General features: G+C 44.1%; 1 protein-coding gene across 2 annotated transcripts in view; it reads left to right on the top strand.

Annotated features, from left to right (window-relative positions):
• Window positions 1–22,921, top strand: part of SORCS2 (sortilin related VPS10 domain containing receptor 2) — a 220,225-nt gene that overhangs the window by 61,151 nt on the left and 136,153 nt on the right. For both annotated transcript variants that reach the window (XM_084850779.1, XM_084850780.1), the window contains exon 3: window positions 14,538–14,637. In XM_084850779.1, the coding sequence (XP_084706905.1) occupies window positions 14,538–14,637 (100 nt within the window). The remainder of the gene's footprint in view (window positions 1–14,537; window positions 14,638–22,921) is intronic.

Below are 22,921 nucleotides of genomic sequence, written 5' to 3'. Positions count from 1 at the left end.
TAGGTATGTTCAAGGACAAAATGAACAATGACCTTAGTAGATAGAGGATTATAAAAGCAAACTATACCATCCTTAGAGATTCCTTTAAGATGCCCTTCCCAATTTGTCAAGGAACGGACATTTAGCTGTGCCCCCCCAAAAGCTATTTTTGTTTTAGTGTTAGATGAATCAGCCAAATACTTTGGAGGAATTAGAAAGGAAGGAGTTAGATAAAAATACAACTTATTAGATGCACAACTTGCACTCTCAGCCATGTGAGACTGTATCACAATATTCTTGATCCATTGTCGCAAGACAGACTTTGCTCCATCAAATGCTTAAGGATAATAAAAAAAGGATGTAGAAACCCCATGTTCATAATAAAGAGGATCTTTTGCCTCCAAGAAATTGGGCCTTTCTCCTTAAATGCTGCCAGCATAAATTCTGATGCCTGCTTAAAGATAATCTTCAGCCAAAAAGCAAGGTTAATTTAAGAACCTCCGCATTTATTGACTTTATATCTAATTCAGCACAAATTGTCTCCAATTTAGTAGAAGTTGGAGCTGAGAGGAGCCTACTTAAACATTTGTTCTGTATCCTTTCTAGTTGGTCCAAGTTAGGCACTGTCCAAAGGGGGCTGGCTCCATAGAGTAATTGTGGCAAACCCTGATAGAAATGCAGTTCTAAACTAGAATTGGTTGAACCAGATTCCCCCGCTTTTGTGTGATAGATAGAAGCGCAATAATCCATTAAATGTTCTTTCAGTTAACAAAGTACTCCTTTGTACTTGAAAAGACGATTCACTTGATTGCTGGAAAATTATCCTGAGATACTTAGAAGAAGATACTTGTTCTAGACTGTTCCCTTCCAATTTCCAATTGTAGACTTGTCTAGACCTACCAAATACTATTACTTTAGTATTATCATAATTAATAGTCAATACTGTCAGAATGAAGAGTTTTCTAAGGGTTCAATCCTATTTATGTTTAGTCAGGAAAAACTCCCAAACTCTATGCCGGCTGGGGAATGCTGGGATTTTTTTTCTGTCTAAACATGCATAGGATTGCACCCTAAACTGCCATAATAATATAAGTTATCCTACCTGGGTTCATAAAATCAAAATAACATCTGCATAAAGAAAGATTGAGATCTTATTATGCCCTATCTAAATTGGAAAATAGGAATAATGTTTAAAAGCTCCACTTTTAAACATCTTTAAATGTTATTTTAAAAGCTGCAGGTCTTACACCTTTTGTAACTGACACAGTGTTAGATAGTTGTTCTTCATGACCTACTCTAATTCTTAGAGATGTTTCACAGTACAGACTCATGGTGCAGTTTAATAACTGCACATCAATATCCAAGGACTGTAATTTATTCCACAAATAAATAGGGATCAGAACAGCTGAAAAGCAGCTGGAGTGGGAAGTACTTAATCTATTAAGTAAAATAAAGATGCAACCATAGGTGCTCACCAGTCTGGAAATGTAGTCAATAAATCAAGGGAAGGGCCATTTTCACCAGTCATTTTCCCATTCCGTAAACCAGAAGTCAATACTTTGGCCCCTTCTACTGTAACAGGTCCCCAGTGAAGATTCTAGTTATATTTAGAATCAACATTAAGGCTGAATCCTTGATGATCCAGATCATTAAATACATTCCTAAAATGAGTATAATATCCATTTAGTCTTAGCAATATGTCCGTCAAGAACAGGAGCTGATCTCTCTGTCATAGATGTTGTTGTTGTTCAGTTGTTAAGTCGTGTCCGACTCTTCGTGACCCCATGGACCATAGCACGCCAGGCCTTCCTGTCCTCCGCTCTCTCCCGGAGCGTGCTCAAGTTCATATTCATTGCATCGGTGATGCTATCTAGCCATCTCATCCTCTGCCGTCCCCTTCTCCTTTTGCCTTCAATCTTTCCCAGCATCAGGGTCTTTTCCAGGGACTTTTCTCTTCGCATTAGGTGGCCAAAATATTTGAGCTTCAGTATCTGTCCTTCCAATGAGCAGTCAGGGTTGAGTTCCTTTAGGATTGACTGATTTGACCTCCTTGCAGTCCAGGGGACTTGTAAGAGTCTTCTCCAGCACCACAGTTTGAAAGCATCAATTCTTTGGCGCTCAGCCTTCCTTATAGTCCAGCTCTCACAGCCATACGTTACTACTGGGAAAACCATAGCTTTGATTATGCGGACCTTTTTCGGCAAGGAGATGTCTCTGCTTCTTACTATGCTGTCTAGGTTTGCCATAGCTTTCCTCCCGAGGAGCAAGCGTCTTTTAATTTCATGGCTGCAGTCACCGTGTGCGGTGATCTTGGAGCCCAAGAAAGTAAAATCTGTTGCTGCTTCCATTTCTTCCCCCTCTATATGCCAGGAAGTGATGGGGCCAGATGCCATGATCTTAGTTTTTTTAATGTTGAGTTTCAAACCAGCTTTTGCACTCTCCACTTTCACCCTCAACAAGAGGCTCTTTAGATCCTCTTTGCTTTCTGCATTAGGGTGGTATCGTCTGCGTATCTGAGGTTGTTGATAATTCTCCCGGCAATCTTAATTCCGACCTGTGATTCATCCAACCCGGCATTTCTCATGATGTACTCTGCATATAAGTTAAATAAGCAGGGCGACAATATGCAGCCTTGTTGTACTCCTTTCCCAATTTTGAACCAATCGGTTGTTCCATGTCTGGTTCTTACTGTTGCTTCTGTCATAGATACTATGTCCTAAAACCTTCCTGGATATTTTTTGTAAAAAAGCCAGATGCAACTCATTCCACTGATCTTGATATTTTCTTTTTCTCTCTCTCTGAATAAGATCTATGTATCTCACAGAAGGGGAAGTGAAGAAGAGCCACTGTTTCTATAAATTCTAAGCATTTTCCCCATCTGACTTTTCAACTTCTTACAATTCTCATCAAGCCAGGCACTTCCCCATTTATTCTGATAGTTCTTTGAAGAGATATTTTTGTCATCCCCCCCTTTTTCTTTAAGAAAAAGGGATTTAAAAAGATCTCTCAGTTGCATATGCATGGCCAAATTAATATCAGCAGCTTGCACTATCTCCTTAGTTTCAGGAACTCCTCTGAGTATAGTTTATATTCCAAATCTAATTGTAGTAAGGAGTTTCATTTAATCCATATGTCCATAATCAATAACACTTTTCAGAATCTTAACTGTAGATGGGATTAGTTGTGATAGAATTAACCCACTGAAATGAAAGTCTAAGTGACTGATGGTCACTTCATGCCATAGAGTCAACTGTAAAGGATAATATTGCCATGTAGGAAAAAGAAGAAATCTTAACATAGCCCACAGTGCTTGCCCAAAAACTTGGCTTGGTTCACATGTAACGAGAAGCCACTGTGGGTGAATTTCCCTTGCGGGGCTTCTCATTGCAGTGGTGGCCACCTTTTAAATATTTGGGGCATGGGGGGCGCCATAGCTTCTCATTACATGCAAACCCGGCAAGGGTGGGTTGTTTGGAGTGGTTGCCAACCACCTGAACAACCCACCCTTGCCAGGTTCGCATGTAATGAGAAGCCATAGTGGTGGGTGCTTGGATTGCCAATTTGGTGCCCCTGGGCAGTGCAACCTACCATGGCTAATAAATGGCTGCAATGATCTTGCAAACCAAGTTCTTATCTCCATGCAAATTATCCAATTCAGAACCACTTATGATTGCAAGATGAAGTTTAGTTGCCATGGCAGGAAAAACAAGGCCAGAACTATTAATCTTTATATCATTGGACATCCACCTTCCCACATTTCCCCATAGATCCCCATACTAGTAGTGACTGAGCAAGAGCAAGCAAGCGAGCATGGTGCCTCCCAACCACTCGCCACTTCCACTTTCTCTCCACTTTGTTAATCACCCCAGATCCTGGGTTGTACTCCAGGACATCTGAATCCAGAACTCTGGGTTGCTGAGAGAGAAATAACCCAGGGTTTTAACGTATGGCTTGTTGTTGGGTTAAAACTCTGCATTGTTTCTCCTTCAACAACCCAGAGTGCTGGGTTCAGATGTCATGGAACACACCCCAGGAACTGGGAGGTCCTGGGTTGTTTATGAAAATGAGCAGTTGGGAGGTAGCATGCTCACTCGCAGTCCAGACTACCCATGGTTTAAACAACGCATGGGTAGTTATGTGTAAACTTTTTCCTGTGGGGTTCTAAAGCCTTAGCCATGATCACTTTATTAGATCCTATATGCCCACTGAAATCACCAGTAACCACAAGAGTATCTGGGGGGACTGGTTCTCAAGGTCAGATAAGGAGTTTTCTAGTTTAGTCCAACAACCTATGTGATGGGGTGAGGACCAAGGAGGTAAATATATGTTAACAAAAATATAGGAATTCAGATTGCCAAAGCCCAAGGAGCCAACTGTTTAAGTAGAAGAACTGAAGCATGCTGAGAGGTAGAGACTAATATTGCCAGTCTGCCATCTTTGTGAGGATGATTTGCTGGGACTGAATAAGCTTCATATCGTCCCAGACTGATATCATCACATAACCAAGGTTCTTGAAATAACAAAATATGAAATGCACTTATATAACATAGGTGTGTATTATCCTCTCATTTATTTCTCCGCCCACCCACATTCCAAGATAAACAACAGAGTCCATCCTTCTCCTGTGCCTTTAAATGTTCTTGTTCAGTCACAACTTCCAACTAATTTCCCTTCACATTCCTTAACACAGCTCCATTATTTAACAATAGGTAATTAGCTTTTGTTGATGGGTTTCGGCAGTGTTAGCAATGGCATCCCTTTTACCTCCACTATCATCTAATTCATACAGTTCTAATTTCCTCATTTCCAGCCAATTACCAGAGGTCCGGCATGCTTGCTCAGAGATAAAGGCGAGCCTCATTTCTGTTTTTATAGTTTCCAAAGGAATCAAATTGGCTCGATCTGTTCTACTATTAGATGATCACATGAATAAATGATGGAATTGTTAGGATATAATTTTCTAAAGCTGATAGTTTAATCAACTTAGGTTGTAAAGTCTCCAATCTGTACACTATTGATTTCGGGGTGGGGGGGCTGGGAGAGCACTAAAAGAGTTAAGAAGATCTATCTCCACTGGCCCGCTTAACCTGTTGCCAGAGGGTTCTTGTATCAAACAATCCAACAAACTTATATTCACAAAGAACGGAGAAGCTTTTTGTTCAAGGTTAGGTATTGGGACATCCCAAGAAATAAGTTCTGAGTATGAGGATTAGACACGGCTGGATTTAGGAGTTGTTTTGCTTCCTGAAATTTGCTACCTAACAAAGACTTAATAGTATCATTAAAAACTCAAGATGGGATGATCCCATAGTTATACAATGCCTTTTTCATATTAATGATAATCAAAGATACCCTAGGTGTATCAAAAATTAATAGAAATCTTTTAGCCAATGGACGGTGTTACAAAAATTCAGCTATTATCAAATCAACATGCCAAGGAGGAAGTTGAAATAAAAACCCCAAGATGCTGGCAGGCTAAATGCTTTGAGTGCAAAGGTATATGTATGCCCTTGAAATTTGAAAACATAAATCACTATCTGATTAATTTGCACGATGAGTTCAGAATTACGAAGTTTAGGAAGGCCTGCTTACTTATTTTGTTGATGCCCAATTATTTTGCTACCCTTACTACCCTGATTAGGACATTAAGAATGAGTTAATAACTGATTTTTAGGAGTCTTTAAAGTTTGAGCCAAAAGATCAGATTTATCAGTAATACATTTCATCTGGTTGTAAATCTTTTCCAGACTATCTGCAACATTGTCACCTTCTTTTTAAAACGCTCTCCCAATTTTTTTAAAAACAAAATTATTCCTAACAATGAGAACTATTCAGCAGTGGAACAGATCGCAGGTGGTGGGTTCCTCTTCACTGGAGGTATTGAAGCTAGATGGCCATCTGTCAGGGATGCTGCAGCTGCACCCTGCAGTGTAGAGTCTGCATTGAGCAGGTGGTTGGACAAGATGATCTCTGAGGACCCTTTCAACTCTATGATTCTAGATGAAGCTGGTACTTCTAAGCAAGTATACCTATTCAGAGCAGAAACTGAGCAATCATTAAAATTATTGTTACAAGATTTAGGGAGCAATCCAATGGCCTCTGGACATTGTCTAGAGGGCCAAAGGATTTTTTGGTTTCTGGGAACCGAGGTTGGAGGCAGGGCTTCAAACGTGCTTCCCTGAAACCACACTCCCTGCCCCCTCGTAGACAGCATGGTTCTCTCCATGCTGGCTATGTGTCCACGCTTGGAAACGGAGCATGGAGACAGGGAGAAGGGGGTGGTCCCAGGGGCAGGGAGAGGAGGAGACCGTGGGAGCTGTTTTACGCAGCTTGCTCTGTGCTGCGCAGCCTCCTTCCCTCCCCCTCCCCAAAGCTGTGGCTCGACAGCCAAAATTGGTCATCTAGCCAAAAATGCAGGGCAGCCAGAGCACAGTGTGCTACAGCCGCCCTGCACTGGATACTTGGCAGCTTCCGACTATGGAGACTGTTGACTATCTCAGTAGGATTGCACCCTTAGAAAACTATACATTTTGCTTTGCTTGGGAAGAGGAGATAGCCCAGAAGTAGGAAGGTGTTTTTTGTTGTCAACAATGACTAAAACAATAACTGAGGCAATTTGCCAAATTGCTGATAAAAAAATTTAAACACAATCTTTAAACTTACACTTTAAAAAATCTTGAAAGCCCAGATACTAAATTGCCTCAGATACTAAATTGTTAGTACCCAGCTGGATTAAATGAATTAAAAAAAGACATCTTTAACTTAAAGCAATGGCAACGTTTTCACAGAAACAATCTAGTCATAATCCAAAATGTAATTTATACAAGCACAAAATACCATATAAAATGTCTCAGGTACAAAATATGGGCTCCTCTTCAGCATGAGGAAGGCATGAGGAGGACGCCACCAAATCCAGCATGTCGTCTTCCCTGGGGAATAAGTATTCTTCCACAAGTGGTGATAGCTCCATACATTTAGACCTGATCAGCAGTTCTTTTAATAGTCTCACATCAGAAAGTGAGGTACATGCAGAAGAAGAGGTGCTTGTGCATCCCTAAGGCATTACCTCTGGAAGCAGCAAACAGTGGTATCAGGCTTGAGTAGCACCTAGGGAGCCCGACAGGACACAGCCGCGCTCCACAGAATTCCCTCCCTCTGGAGCACCTGTCCTCTGGAACACGATCCCTCTTGACTTTTGGCAGCCGTCTTCAGTTTTTGATCTTTAGACATCTGCTCAAGACCTGACTCTTCATGCAGGCTTTCCCTGAGGGGTGACCCAGTTAGTATAGTTATAGCTGACTAGCAATGATCTTATTGTAGTTTTATTGTTTTACGCTTTTAGCATTTTTGTTAACCACTTTCATAGTTCACTGGCAAGTGACATATACGTTTATGCAACTTATATATAACAAAGTGCATGAGGCCATACTGTCCCCTTAGCCTTGCCTTTCATTTGCTCTATTCAGGGCAGAACTCCCCATACTGTGTGGCTTTGTGATTCTTTTTACCTACTATTTTATTTTGAAAATGTAACCACTAAGGCAGCTACAGTTTGAAGGGTATCCCATACGTATTTTTCCTTGCAGACATAAAAGCAGATGGATTTTCAACAGGAAAGTGGTGCATGGGGAAATTTTAAGGAGCTCTGTATCCCCCTTCAGATTGCTTGGAGGATTTGCATTGTGAGTGAAAGGAGGTGGAAAAATAAAGAGATGAGATACACATGTTTGGTATCCAATTCAGGGCACATTTACTGAAAATCTACAAAGGGGAAATACTGGGACAGGCCACTAGACTATGCCAGCAACTAGCTAGGTAATATAATGGGTGAAACATTATCTTCCTGCTGAGTGGTGTCTAAGAGATCGCCACCCCCAGGACTACTCCTTTTGGGGGAGGTAGGTCTTCCCGTCACCCCCTCCCGGGCCACAAAACACCAGGTGGGTGAGGTGAGTTGGCCTCACAAGTAACTCTTATCCCCCCGCTGGGGCCGCAAACCCTGAGCAGGAGGCCACAGGCATCACCTATCAAAACAGTGCCTCAGAATGATCACCATCCCTGTTCTCAGCAGCAGTGCCCATCCCTGCTGCACAGGAGAACGACAAGTCAGGATGAGATTGCTTAGTCGTTCCCCACCACCACCTGTGCGGAATTAATTCCCACAGGCCCCTTTGCAGATCAGACATGAACAAGTCATTGCCCAGTTCTGAAAGATGTACCCCATCCTGCCTGTAGAGTTCCCCCCATGTCCATAAAATCTTGGGATGAGTAATGATCCCATCACTGTGGCTAGATAGTCCCATGGCTATCACTCTCTGCACCTTCCTGCAGGCCCACATCAGGGCCTGCTGACCCAAGCTGTCCCTGCACGACACCTTGGGAATTTAAACTGAACAAAGAATCACAATTCCTGGCCGTCGATGCTGGGTAACTTGCAAATCAGAGATGAGAGCTTTGCCTTTCTGTAAACCCAGGTCCTTCCCCCAGAGGTGCAACACCAAAACCTGAGGGGGGACCCACACCAGACCTTGATGGAATAACATGGGGAGGAGGTGCGACCACCGCACACCACATCTGCCCAACCACTGGATGCTGGGAAAGTCCGAGCTGAGATCTGCAGCCTGACCTGGAAGCCCTCCAACAGGCCCAGAACACCGTGCTATGCCTGCATATGAGCGCACACACGGGTTCCTATCCGTTTCATGGATCTAAAAGAAAATTAAACAAGCGAGCACTTGAACTGTCTGAAACTTACTATCGATACCCAGGGAATGGCCGCACGTAAGACGGAAAGCCTTAAGGTACCACTTGCTCACCACCTGAACCCTATCAGGCGTGAATCCTGGAGAAGCAGCCATCTAAGTGGGCCCTATTAGGAAGGAACGTGTACCAAAGAGAAATTCTCCCAGACATAATGCCTTTAATGCTAACTTCATGATTACCCCAAATTGATATTTAGACAACAGGGAACCGTTGTGATGATGGAACAATGGGCCATTCCTCATCCCCTGAATCTCTTGGAAAGCTAACAGAGCCCTATCGGGGCATAATTCAGCAACCTGAGCAGGAAACAAGGACACTGTCACGCCTATACCCCTCTGGTTGGTCTTGGACCGCCAGAGCCGAATGTTCTCCTGGGAAAATGAACATCCTGAAACTGTAAAGCCCGTTCGGGCACATCACCTTTGGCAGCTGCCACCAGATCAGAAATCCAAACTGCCCCCAAAGAATGCTGTCAATGTAGCAGCAAGGGATAAGGTAACCTCATAAGGAGAGATACACACAGAGGGATGCAGGCTGTGGAGGCATAACAAAATATTGGGGGACAGTGGGGGTCTGTGATCCACCACTGCAGGTGAAACCCTAGCCCCACCCTGATAGCACACCGGACCCAGAAGTCTGTGGTATTATCAGACACACCTTTACACTTAGACCAGATGGAGAGCGTCGCAAGCTTACCTACAGTGGTCCTAGCCAAAAGTCCCTTTCCCTGGGAATGGCCACAGAACTAAAAAGGTGATCCACCGTAATGGGCTGCAACTGTAGCAGTTGCAGGCTGGCCCAGAAGCAAAGAACTCCCTACTTGCCTTGGTGTAAGAGGCCCTGGTACTGGGAGCCATGGAGTGCATCATGGCCTGCTTTGCTACATAGAAAGGGAAAAATTCCAGGAATGCGAGATCCTTGCAAATTCCTGAGGCCAACAACTTTTCAGCCACTGCTTGGCACACCAATAGTCATGCCATATTGTGCCAAATCCCAGCACCCCAGAAGTGTCAGAATGTATCTGCAGTTCAGCCTCCATGAGCTACGCGCATCTCAAAATGAAACACCATTGAATTCCTGCAGCCAAACTGCCATATCATGCTGCATGGCAGTGGAGATCCACTTGGTGGTGTGGGAGCCAGAGACCCTGCATGGCCCAGCACAGCCACCTGAGGAAGGCACGACTAGGGGCAAACATTCTTCAGGCAAAGTTCAGCTGTCCAAAAACCTCCTAGAGTGTGTGAAGTGTTACAGGAGCACATGATTGCACCGATCTTCTCACTTAGCACCATGAGCACAGCCATAGGGAGTCTGCAGCACTGTGTAACAGTGTCCAGCTCAATCCCAATAACATCAAAACCGAAAGAGGGCCTTCTGTCTTCTCCTGCACCACAGGAACACCAGCTCCTTAGTCAATGTGAAAATCTCCTGCATTAAATGGGTGCGTTGGGCAGAATCTCTAGGGCCCCCAAACACAATATCATCCAGATACAGACAATACTCTGCAGCCCTGTTCTGTCTCTCACAGCCCATTCCAAGAAGGTGCTAAACCTCTCGAACATGGCACCAGATGCAGAACATATCATGGGAAGTGCCCTATCCAGGTAAAATTATCCTGGAAGCAAAACCCCAAAAGGTCAAAAACTAAGGGGTTGATCAGCATGATGCGGGAAGCGGACTTAATGTTGTACTTACCCATCAATGCCTCCAGGCTGCACGCCCCAAAAATGGTCACAGCAGCGTCAAAAGACGTGTGGCGCACAGTTGTTCAGGTATAGCATCACTCACAGATCAGCCCGTAGAAAGGACAAATTGTAGATTAACTTGAATTCCCCTGGCACCTTCTTTGTCACTATCCTCAATGGTGAAAGTTGCATATTGAGGACTGGCGGGACAGGGAATGGACCAAGTACCCTACCTGCTGCAATGTCCTTACCAATTTCATTTCTGACCAGTTGTTCCATGCCTTGGGTAGACTTGTGATTCCTGGAGAACCGGGCCTGGCAATGTCCCTCGAACGGTATTCTAAACCCCTCGGAAAATCTTAGATCTAAGTACATTGCATCCTCCTTACATGGATACATCCACAATAGCCACCAAAGGGGCTCTCTCCTGACCGGACTAGGTCCCTTCTGGAGAAGGCAGTTGCCCCCCACCAGCTTTCCTGCCCCGTTGCCTGTCTCTGCTTGAGCCATGCCATCTCACAACTTTGGACAAGCAGTGCAAGTGTGCTGTCCACCTCAGATGGAGCATTCTTGGCAGAACTTACATGAGGTCCGAGAATATGAGCCACAGGAACTAAATTCCCAACATAGCAAGCAGTGATGGACCACCTGCCCTGACTTGCCCTAAAGGCAGAAGTGGGCTGTTGCTCGGCCAAAGTGTGTCCACTATCAGAACTTTCCCCAAAACCCGGTCTGGCCAGAGTCATAAACTTCAACAAGAGATCCTGGTCTTTGAGGTCCCAGCAGAGGGAGGGGTCAAGGGCAGCCCACATTCCACAAATGTTTGTTGAAGCACCCATATAGTTAAAGAATTCCAGAAGCCAGTTGGCCCAAGTACAGGATACTTTCTTCCGTCTGCCCCTATCCTGATCTTTATCGCCTGATTTGTCTTTGTCCTTTGACTCCGGTTCGCGGCACAGTAAGGTGAAGACATCAACAAATTCCCCTCTATCTTCTCTCTAGTGGTGGGCATAAGGTAGTATCCAAAGGTATAGATGTACTTCCGGTTGGGATAGCATCCCTCTCAACCTTGGCATATGTGTCCTCAGACACAGGAATCGTGTATTTGCTCCACCCTGGCTGTCCTGATCTAGACTGAGCCTTGGCTCTTTGCAGGCAAACAGAGGGAGCAATGCAATAGAATAGTCAAAATCCAGGCAGAAGTCAGAATGCAGGCAGGCAACAAGGATCAGGCAACAGCAGGAGTGGTCAAGGTCACAGATAGGAGGTCAAACACACTCAATCAGCCAGGCACATTGCTGAGTTCAGAAACAGGGTCAAGAAACAGTCCAGGGTCAGTAGCGCAGAGCATCCATCACAAGGCAAGACACAAGGTAGCAGACACTGGAAGTAGTAGAGGCCTTGTTTGCAGCAGCTCTCAAGTTACCAGTGACAGCTGATATAGCTAAAGCTACTAGAGCCCCACCCAGTGCTCAGCTGCTCCCTGTTAGAGGCTTGTCAGCTGTCCCTCTCATGAGGAGGGCCCAACTCATGAGTAGTCCTCTTCAATAAGCGAGCACTCCTTCACCTGGCCACCATCCTATCATGGGCCTTAAGGCGCCGGCATTCTCGGGAGCCAGGTGGCAGTTTAGAATCTTCCTCTGCCTGAGAAGCAGAACTCTCCACCTCTGTAGGAGACAGATTCACAGGCATCACCCCTGAGGGTCCTGGACTGACCTGGCTAGTGCCAGGGTTTTCTGAGGGGCCAGCTGGCTCTGATGGTTCTGGATCCTCCTCTGAGGACAAGTCAGAGGTGGCGGCATGACACCTGGGACCATGGCACCAGCAGGCACAGCCAGGGCCTGCCAGACTGAAGCACAAGCTGTGGCAGCAGCAGAAGGCTGCTAAACTGATAACTCAGTACATGACATGGGGTGCCCCATAGCCGAAGCCACCAGTGGCACACTGACCACCTCAGCTGCAGACGAAGCAACAATCACTCCAGATGCCGAGGGATTGGAAAGAATCACCTACATGCTGTCAGGGGCCATTGTGCTCCGTGGGGTAGATGGCATATCCCTCCACCGCTGGGGGAGCCTCAAGGCTTGCCACAGTGGTGGGTGGAACTGTCGGCGCTGACACTGGCCACGCCCCAGGCCTGACTGGCTGGACTGTCATCTGATCATCGAGAGGCTGAGAAAATGGCAAACCCGAACCTGAGATCTGTGGCAGCCACCCCTCTGGCACAACAGGTGCATTGGGCCCTGGACTCTCCTCACCTTGGTCCATAGCTACCATAGTGGGGGCCTCCAGAACTGTATCAACCCCAGAAGACACTTGAACAAATGGAAAGGTGATAGCTGGTCCTTCAACTGTTGTGGAAGGCGTTGGTCCCATAGCCTGTGGTGTGGAAGATCCTAGAAGATCCTTTGGTCGCATCCAGACATGCTTGGTCTGGAGTTACTGCAGCAGGGACCTCTGGAGCTGGTGCAGATTGAACCAGCGAAGACACTTGGGCCAGTGGCAAAGAGAGGGCTGGTCCTTCAACTGATATGGATCACTGACTGTATAGTTCTGCCCGGAGATAGATGGATGAGCAGGTATTTGAACCAAGGTCTTCATGGTTCAAGTCTTACATTGTGTCCACTACCACAAATTGGCTCTTTAGATGCATGGTAATGTTAGTCCCTACAATCTTTTCAATATGATATGCTTAAAGTATGTATCTAAGGTTGCAATCCTGTTCACACTTATCAGGGGAATTCAATGGGGCTTACTTCTGAGAAGAGACACATAGGATTGCACAAAATATCTATTTTGTAAAAGGAAAAATAACTAAAATATCTGCTAAAGCATGTGTATGTTTGTTTTTAAAGATATATAAAAGACTACATAGATTGGCCTGGTTGGCAAGTAATGCTAACCTGTGGTTTATTTAAATCATGGTTTGTTGCCCTACACAGGGTTTATCTGGTAGATGATTAAATGACCATGGTTTGCTTTCTCAGTCCCTGGGTTGTTTATTTCCCTCTTCTTTCCCCCACTCCCTCCCTGTATCCCAAATGCCTTTGTGGCATTGCAGTACTGGCATGTAAAGAGGCTGAGGGTTTTTACCACTCTTACCCTCTGCCTCTGTAGCCTGGTGAAACAACCCATGAACAACCCATGATGCCGAGTTTGCACATAACAACATATGGTTTAAACGACCCACACTTCACAACTCAACAACAAACTATTGGTTATCTCTTCATGGGTTGTTTGTGGTTAACAACCCATATTTAACCCATACTTCTGGGTTTGCACATAACGACAACACATGATTCAACAAACCATGGTTAATTAAGCCATGGTTTGTCATTAGCTGCAAACCAGATCACTTATTAGTACAATACTATTTAGGTGTTTTTTAAAAAAATGTGTTTGTCAGATTCTTAAAAGACGTTATTGGGAAGAGCGATACAATCACAGGTTTAATGTGTTTACCGGTTTTAGTGTTTTTGTGGGCTTTTTCCTCTCGTTTGTTGTTACTAAAACCAGTAAGTACACCATACTTGTTGTCCCTGACAATCCATTAATTAATTAATTTTTCTTGTAAAGTTAATTTTTTCTTCTGATGGGTTTTCCTCAGAAGCTTAAATAATTCTTTCAACTTCTTTTGTTTTGCAAATATGGATGAATTTATCAAAATGTCATGAATTTATCTCAGATTTCCATTAAAGTGTTCTACTTGAGCTGGGCCATTAGGATTTGGTGGTTACTTTACCCTAGAAGTCTTATTTATGTAAATTTTGAAATGTGAACTGTAATCCAGTGTGGTGTAGTTGTGAGAGTGTTAGACTGGGAGCTGGGAGATCCAGGCTCTAGTCCCCACTCGGCCATGGAAGCTCACTGGGTGACTCTGGGCCAGTCACAGACTCTCAGCCCAACCTACCTCACAGGGTGGTTGTTGTGAGGATAAAATGGAGAGGAGGATAATGTAAGCCACCTTGGGTTCCTTGCAAGAGGAAAAAAGGTGGGATATAAATGCAATAAATAAATAAAATAAAATAAATCCTGCTCCACTATCTTTTTGATCTGGAAAATACAGATAATTAGAATACACCTAAAGTTCTGTTTATTTTTCCCCTCCAGGTCCTCAGATTTTGGGACATTATATACCAAGTTGAATCTACAGCCTGGGATTGCTACTGTCATTGAAAATTTCTATATCTGCCCCACTAACAAAAAAAAGGTATGGATTTACTTTTTACTTCACATCAATAGGCCAGCTCAGAAAATGGCTGTGGCTACTTTGTGTTTAGCAGATGTAAGATCTTAGCAAAGGATGTTATCCATACTTTGCTCATAAAGCAGCAACTGTCAGAAACATCTTGATGATATAGTGCAGAACTCTGTCATGAATAACCTAAATATAATGTTTGAAGAGTGCTACCGTTAATAGTTGTGCTAACCATAGTTGGGCTCACTCAACCTCACTTTGCCATTTATGTATCTTGCAAGAGATGTAACTGGTGGGAAAATAAAATAATAACACACATGGAAAGGTAAAACCAGACAGCCCTGCCTCCAGGCTCATAATCGAATGTACAAAAGCATATGAGGATGCTTGCTGACAAGAACAGAAGGAAATTATAATTTATTCGAAAACGTTGTACAACACAGTAGAGGAGATCTCACCTTTTGTTTTCTAAAATGCTTTGACTTTTTGTGGATGTACACCTGATCATTCCATCTTAGCACTCATACTCTGGAGCCAGGGACACTGCTTGATGTAAGTTCACAATACTACCATTAGTGGGTTTTCCTTAAACTACCACGCTAGGTTAGCCATCGCAGTATTAACGCAGTTAAACCTGGGCAGAATTTTGGCTCATTTCTGAGAAATCACATGAGTAGGGCCAACTGAGTGGGTCTTTTTCACTGATGTATTCGTCTCCATCACTCCTGGCCAACAGGTAATTAGCTGGGGAAGGCCCATGGCATTGGCCCCACTCACATAGTTGCTCCCTTCTCACATGCCCCAGCTGTGTGGGATTTGCACTATGAGGAGGCAGTTGCATGCGGACTGGATCACGGTCTCTGGGGTCACACGCTGAACCAGGTTTCTCTTAGCAAGACCCCTAGATTTATTCCAGGCGATGACATTTTGCATTTTCCTTCTTGTTGATACTGAATGCCAACTCTCCCCACCTTCCACCCACATACCTTGTGCACACACACACACACACACTCCAATCTTGATAGTTTGGAAAACATGGGTGGCTGGCCCTGCGAAGGCCCTATCACTGTTGCTAGCTTTGAGGCTGACAAAACTTCTGAAAACTTTACTCCTCACTCTGAGTGTTTGAAAAAGTCCAGTTCCCATTTCCTCTTCTTAATACACTGCTCCCTTTGTTAGGAATGGAATTGTGCATTTCTAAGATTTCAGGATTTCCTGGCTTTCTGTGTGTGTCACCCTTGTTTTAATGCCCAAGACAGACAATAATTGAAGTCTTGTTGGGATGGGATCATCAGGCATGCTCAAAGGAATGGGATAAATTACAGGCTGCTGTTAAATGAGGTGACCCAAGCTGAAAGCATGTTGATAATGCCCAGTAATTTGGCTTATTTGTCAATCAGTTGCTTCAAAATGACATTTGAAGGCTTGCTGGAGCGAAAGATGTCTGAAGCTGGAGTGTGGAATATAACAAGTGCTGCTTAGTTCTCATGACAGATGCGATTAATTATGGGTTGTTTTAGGACAAAAGAATTGTAAGTGCTTTTGTAGTTCATTCGTTGGTAAAGTGGTCCAGGATTATGGTGAAATGCACTTATCACAATAGTCAATACAATATATTACATAGATTTGATTTAAGGCAGAAATGCAGAACCTCCAGCCCACAGGTCTAATCTGGCTCACAGAGGTTCCTCATCTGGCCCGCAGAGCCTCCTTGGCTTTCTCCAGGCTTGACCACCAAGCCTCCCCAGAGGAATCCACACTGTTGTGCTCTTAGTGCCAGCCAAGTCCTTTTGATTGGCACAGGGTATCCCCCTTTGGACAGCACCAGCTGAGTCCCTTTCTCTGTGCTGAGAGAGGCACGGAACTCCATACATCTCTCAGCATGGAAAAAGACAAAATGGTGGCGGGAATACGGTCAGGCCAATCCCACTAACAACATCCGGCCCATGGAGGGCCTTGTGGGGAGCAATTTGCCCCCCCCCCATGGTTCTGTACCCTGATTTGAGGTCTTGGCCATGACACTAGTTAGAAATTGTCAGATTTGGGGACAGCACTGCCCATGCAATTGTTGTGAGAAATTTTGTATTGAATCAACATTGTGCTAGCAGACATCCAGGAGTGTGATGGGACTTTCTTCCTCTGTCCTCTCCCTGCAGCCCTCTGTGCTACTTGAAAACTTGCTACACAGGGTTTAGCAGTGCTCTGGAGCAGATTATGAAAGTACTGTGGGGACTGTGGGAGGAATCACTCCCTCCTAGTTCTGCTGACAGAATTGCTTCCATAAGTGGAATGACATCATTGGATACAACCCAGTGATATTAAGCTGGTGTTGTCTGCATCAAGTTTGGAAGTCAAATATGTGCACATGTGCATCTTTAAACACTCTGGCCTGGGAACCCTTGGACAACTTGGCTTTTCTAGATGCGTGTACATGGGCATGGAAGATACATGAACACACATGTTTTGCGCATTAGTGTAACACATTGGTTTATCCCACAACAGTTATAATGTATAGGACAGCCCTCAGAGGAATTAAGAAGATACGGAAGCCACTGTCTGAACTAGCTCAAAGAGAGAAGGAAAGGCAGGAAGAAAACATGACACTGAGCACAAGGAGAAGAATGAACCACAAAATTGTTGATAGTAAGAGAGAGAGAGTGTGTGTCTGAGAGAGAACCCAGTGCCCTGTTTTGGCTATATTGATCTTGAGGTGACCCTGTAATATCCAGGAGAGAAAGGCAGCCAGAGACACAAGAAAGAGAGGAGAGAGAACAGAAAGATAAAGCTGATGATCATCAGAGACTATTCAGATCAAGTGAAGCAATAAGATCACAGAGAGAAAAAATGTAAACAGAAGATGGCTTAATGAAAGAATCTTGAGTGGAGACCAGCAGAAACAGAGAGAATCTTGTGGGGAGCCTTGACCAGACACACAAAGGCAGAGATTGGGAAGAGAGAAAAAAGAACCAAGGACCAAGGTTCACATGACGTGGGCAGCGGGGGTGTCCGTCACTGAGGCTGCAATACTATGCACACTAACTTGGGAGCAGAGCCTATTAGGTGCAGTGGGATTTGCTCTGTGAATCTCCCAATGTCACTTTTAACGCTAAAAAGCACTGCGGGGGGATTTGCTTGGGGCAGTAGTGCTGGGGAAAGGAGTATGTGACCCTCCCCCCCGTGCTATTTTCCTGATCAACCCCTTCCCCCATCCCACAAGTTACTAATGGCTTAGCTAGGGAAACAAAGCAGACACAATGCATGTCTTCTTTCCCTGGCTTGGCCAATATCCATTTTGGGATGTGATTTCAATTGGGAAAATCAAACCAGGGCAAAGGCTAAACACCCCCTCCCTCTAGTACTATTGCCTGGGCCAGCTCTTCCCCACCTCCATCCCCAGGCTGCTTTTGAGCTTTAAAAAGGAAATTTGGAGTTCTGATCATAGATCTCCTGCATCATGCATAGTTTGGCCCCAAGAATGAAGGGTAAGAGAAAAACCAAGTCCGGCCAAGAATTCCAGAAGATGAAAGTGGGCAGCAGTGTTGCAGGCAAAGGAGAGAGCAACAAACATATGAATAGGGAAAGCACCTTGACCTTTAACTACCAATCAGTTAAATGTTTTGTAAGTGAGGATTTAGTAGATGAGTGTGAACAGAAACCAGATTATTGCAGAGATTCAAGAAAAGAAATGGGGGTGGGGGTGAGAATCAAGACTACAGGAAGAGACTATAAGTAATACAAACAATAGGTAATAAGCATTAAGAAAGAAAAGGTACTTAAAAGTATTGGATGGAAACCATATAAAAATAAATGTGTTTTGCGAAGAGGAAAACTGTAGCCTACTTGTAAGACACTTATCATGATTATCATGGTGGAGAGCGTGGGAAAATGACAAGGAGCCAGAGTTGTCGGGCAACAGGAGTAACAGAGTTGGCTCAGGAGAGCCAAGTCTGAGTGAGAGCCAACATATGGAGATGTTCCAACAAAACGAGTTGCAGACAATTACAAATTTGTTAAACACTGAACAGCAATTAAGAAGCCACAGAAAAAGAGAAGAGGAGAAATAGGAAGTGGTCAGATCAAGACCAATCAGATGTGAAAACAGGAAGCAGAGGCTGCAAAGGGATAAAGAATAGGAGGGTTCTCTGACTGCATTGTCATTTAAAAGCAGTGATTGCTTGTGTCTTTTTGAGAGGGTAGGGATGTAACCCCCCTCCTTCCCCACAGATTATTTGTATAGCGCTTGCAGAGGAAAGAGTGCCTTTAAACATGTGCAGAGTACCATAGTCTCCACACTGAGAAACATCAATAGGCTTTATGTGAGAGGGCATGAGCATGACTTGCAGACAAAGCTGATCTAAGCACTTCTCATTTAGAAATTAAGCTATACCATATGAAATAGGTTTTTAAATTCATGTATTTTTAGAGGACGTATGCACCTATTGCCAAAAACAAAATACAACGAATACATCAAAGCTTTTCAAATGTCAGTGAACACTTGCTTTTGGTTGCATGCCGTTTTTTCACTTTCAGCTTCTCAAAAACCAAACCACTTCTTTCTCTAAAATTGGAAGAACAAATTATTTCAGCTAGATGGACAAAGATAAAGGTTTAATTTGTGCCAGGATCTACAAGAGCTTATAATAAAAACCTATGTTCATTGCCAGTGTTCAGTCCTGGAAATGTGAAATAACAGTCTCTGACCATGTGCAGAGTACTCCATTACTAAAACCATAGGATCATAGAGTTGGAAGGGGACATTTAGGCCATTGAGCCCTACCTCCTGCTTAGTGCAGGAATCCAGCTTAAAGCATCCCTGACAGATGGCTGTCCAGTCTTGGCTTGAATACCTCCATCAACAGAGAGCCCACCACCTCCTTAGGCAGATGGTTCCATTATCTGACAGCTCTGACCATCAGGAATTTTTCCCTTATGTTCAACCAAAAACTGCCTTCCTGTAACTTCAGCCCGTTGTTTCATGTCCTACAGTCTTGGATGATAGAGAACAGGTTGCAGCCCTCTTCTGTGTGACTACCCTTTAGGTACTTGAAGAGTGCTATCATATCTCCACTCAGTATTCTCTTCTCAAGGCTAAACATACCCAGTTCCTTCAGTCTTTCTTCGTAGGACTTAGTTTCTAGTCCCCTGATCATCTTTGTTGCCCTTCTCTGAACTCATTCCAGTTTATCTGAATCCTCCTTAAAATGTGGTGTCCAGAACTGGACACAGTATTTGAGGTGAGGTCTGACCAGTGCAATGTAGAGTGAAACTATTACTTGCCATGATTTTGAAACTACACTTCTGTGGATGCAAATTAAAATTGCATTTGCCTTTTTTGCAGCCACATCACACTGCTGATTCATATTCAGTTTGTGATCAACTAAAATTCCAAGATCCTTTTCACACATACTGTTGTCAAGCCAGGTATCCCCCATCTTGCATTTGATTTCTCTTGCCTAAGTGAAGAATGTTTCACTTGTCTCTGTTAAATTTAATTCTGTTATTTTCTGCCCAGTTTTCTGACTTACCATTCTGAATTTTGTTTGTCTTCTAAGGTATTAGCTATCCCACCTAGGGACGTAAAGGCCCAGAAAAAAATGGAAAAATTCAGACACTGCCCCCCCCCCCCCCGGGGGAGGTCTGTTTTTTTCCCCAAGGACCGTTTTTTTCTGAAAAAATGGAAAAATTGAACAGCTTTGGATTATGAAATATTTTCTTTTTGAATTTAAGACAAGATGTTTATATATGGTTAACAATCCTTTACTGCCCCCCAAATGATTTCTAAAAACTATATAATAAGAAGACTTTTATAGGAAAACTAGAGATGTAATGTCTGGAAATAATGAAGCCATGGGGGAAAATGCTTTTTAATCCTCTCTGTAAGATTCTCAGCATAGTTATTTCTTCCATTTCTTATTAAAATTATTGATCCACTGAATCTTTTAGTAATAGACATTTTGGGCAGTTTCATGTCATGCTCAGTTTCCCAACATGTGAATAAAGTCATCATTAGGAATGGACGAGCATCCACCCACCCAGTTTTGCTGGGCACCTGCCCAGCCCCTGCTCCTGCATTACTGGGCCCATACTCGCCTCCCTCCCCCACGCTCACCAAGCTGCTCATACTCACCCAGGAGCTGTCGGCAAAGCACTGCAAGCACCATTTTACCCAAAAAAATGGCACTTGCAAAATGTGCACACATCTGGTTGTGCACAAAAGGGGGCTGTGAATGGCCCATATACACAAGAATAAACACCTTTATTCTTGCATATATGGGCAATTCACAGCCCCCTTTTGCACACAACTAGATGTGCACACATTTTGCGAGTGCCGGGTTTTTTTTGTAAAATAGCATTCATGCTGTTCGCTGACAGCTCCTGGGTGAGTACGGGTGGCTCGGCAAGCGGGGGCAGGGGTTCAGCGAGTGTAGCTTGACGGTGTGGTCAAGGGGAGTCCATTGGACTCCTGGACCCAACCGGGCACCAATGCCATCCCTCGTCACCATATCATAAAGTGGAAGAAAATGTACAGTCTTAACAGGTTGGGGTTTGTTCTGTAGAGTTCTGTGTTTCTGAACTTGTCTTCCTCTGCCTCCAGTTCCTCCTGCTTCTTCTGGCTTCTAGGATGATTCAGATGTTTCAGGAACTACCTGTTGACCATGTCTGGTCAGACAAACTAGGAATCTAAAATATGTTATGTATAACCTGATTTGCTCATAAAATTAATCATGTTTGGTATATTACATTTTAAAAGTATTCAGAAAATAATTACAAACTTACTGAGTTAAGGCTGTCCTAAAGCAATAAAGTGACATTAGATCTGTAAACAGTGCTTAAAAAATAAGTATTGTTTATTTTTCCATTTTCCCCCAAATTTCCATTTTTTTCTGGAAAAAAACAGGGAAAATGCTTTTTCCCCTGGCTTTAAAATTTCCAGAAATTTTATATCTCTAAACCCACCTAATTTTATGTCATTTGCAAATTTGATAAGCATCCCCCCCACACACACTCCCCTCTTCCTCCAAGTCATTAATAAAAATGTTGCAGATACAGGGCCCATGACTGAGCACTCCCTTCAATACCTCTCTCCAGTTTGTTGAGGAAGCATTGACAAGTGAGTACAGTTCTCCAGCCAGCTGTGGATCCACCTAGTAGTAGTGCTCTCCAGCCCACACTTTAGCTTGCTAATCAGAATATTATAGGGCACTTTGTGTCAAATGCCTTGCTGAAATCAAGATATATTATGACCACAGAATTTCCATAATCTACTAAGGAAGTTACCCGATTGAACAATGAAATAAGATCAGTCTGGCAGGACTTGTTCTTAACAAATCCATGCTGGCTTCCAGCGATTACTGCATTAGCGTCAGGGTGCCTACTGAATAACTACAACACACCTCTATATCTCTAGGATTTGGGAGGCGGGGGCAGACATCTCTCACAGTCTGGAGAAAGGCGTGAGAAGATTGGGTGTCATTGTGACTTCCAGATAGGCATGAGATTCCACACTTCTCATTTTTTGAAAATGACTCACCAATTGTACTTCAAATGGACCCACAAGAAAGCAGCACAACAGAAGCTGCAACTCAGTGCCACTCTTTCCCCCATTTAAATAACAGGGATTAATGAACTGAAATGTAGGTGGCCTCAGACTTAGAAAGATTATCTTGGTATCCTCCATGCAGGTAGTAGTGGAGGTCTGACTTCTCTGCCATGAAACACAGGGCAGGAGGCAGGATCCGAAATATCAGCAGGGCTTGGGGACAGCGGGGGCTGCCCATTCATCCTGAATTCCCTGGCTGTTCCCCTCTGTTAGGGTACAGGGCTGAGTATGCCACCCAGCCTGGATCCCCTAAACACCTGATGCCTCAGTTGTGGTGGTGAACAGTATCCAGTCGCCAGCATTGAAGTAAGGTTCAGCTGCCAGTCCAGTTGGCTTCTGTGTGTGGAAAGGAGAGGGGGCGGCCATCATGCCCTTCGCCTCCGGCAGCAAAATGTCTTGGGCTGGCTCTACTCAGCGAGGGGGAAGGGAGTCCTAGTGAGCCATGTAACAACTCAGGGGGCCTTGTCTCTTTTGGGCTGCAGACAGACAGCAGTTCCTTTCCACAGTCAGCCAAAATGATAGGCTGGCATGAACAGGCTCTCAGTGAGTCTGTTTTCTTTTAGCCCCAGAAGACAGCTACCTTATTTGCCTTTACAGGGGAGCAGGAGGAGTTGCTAACAGGCAGCCAGGATCCTAGCCTCAAAGCTTATATTAGGAGGAACAATATGTGAAAGAGTCTTGTCTTACAGGTTCCCC

Source organism: Heloderma suspectum, chromosome 4 (assembly GCF_057233095.1).
Source record: "Heloderma suspectum isolate Gila_16-S chromosome 4, 16-S_ref, whole genome shotgun sequence".
NCBI lineage: Eukaryota > Metazoa > Chordata > Lepidosauria > Squamata > Helodermatidae > Heloderma > Heloderma suspectum.
The sequence above is the reverse complement of the archived record's forward strand: the minus strand, read 5'-3'. Positions and strand labels throughout refer to the sequence as shown.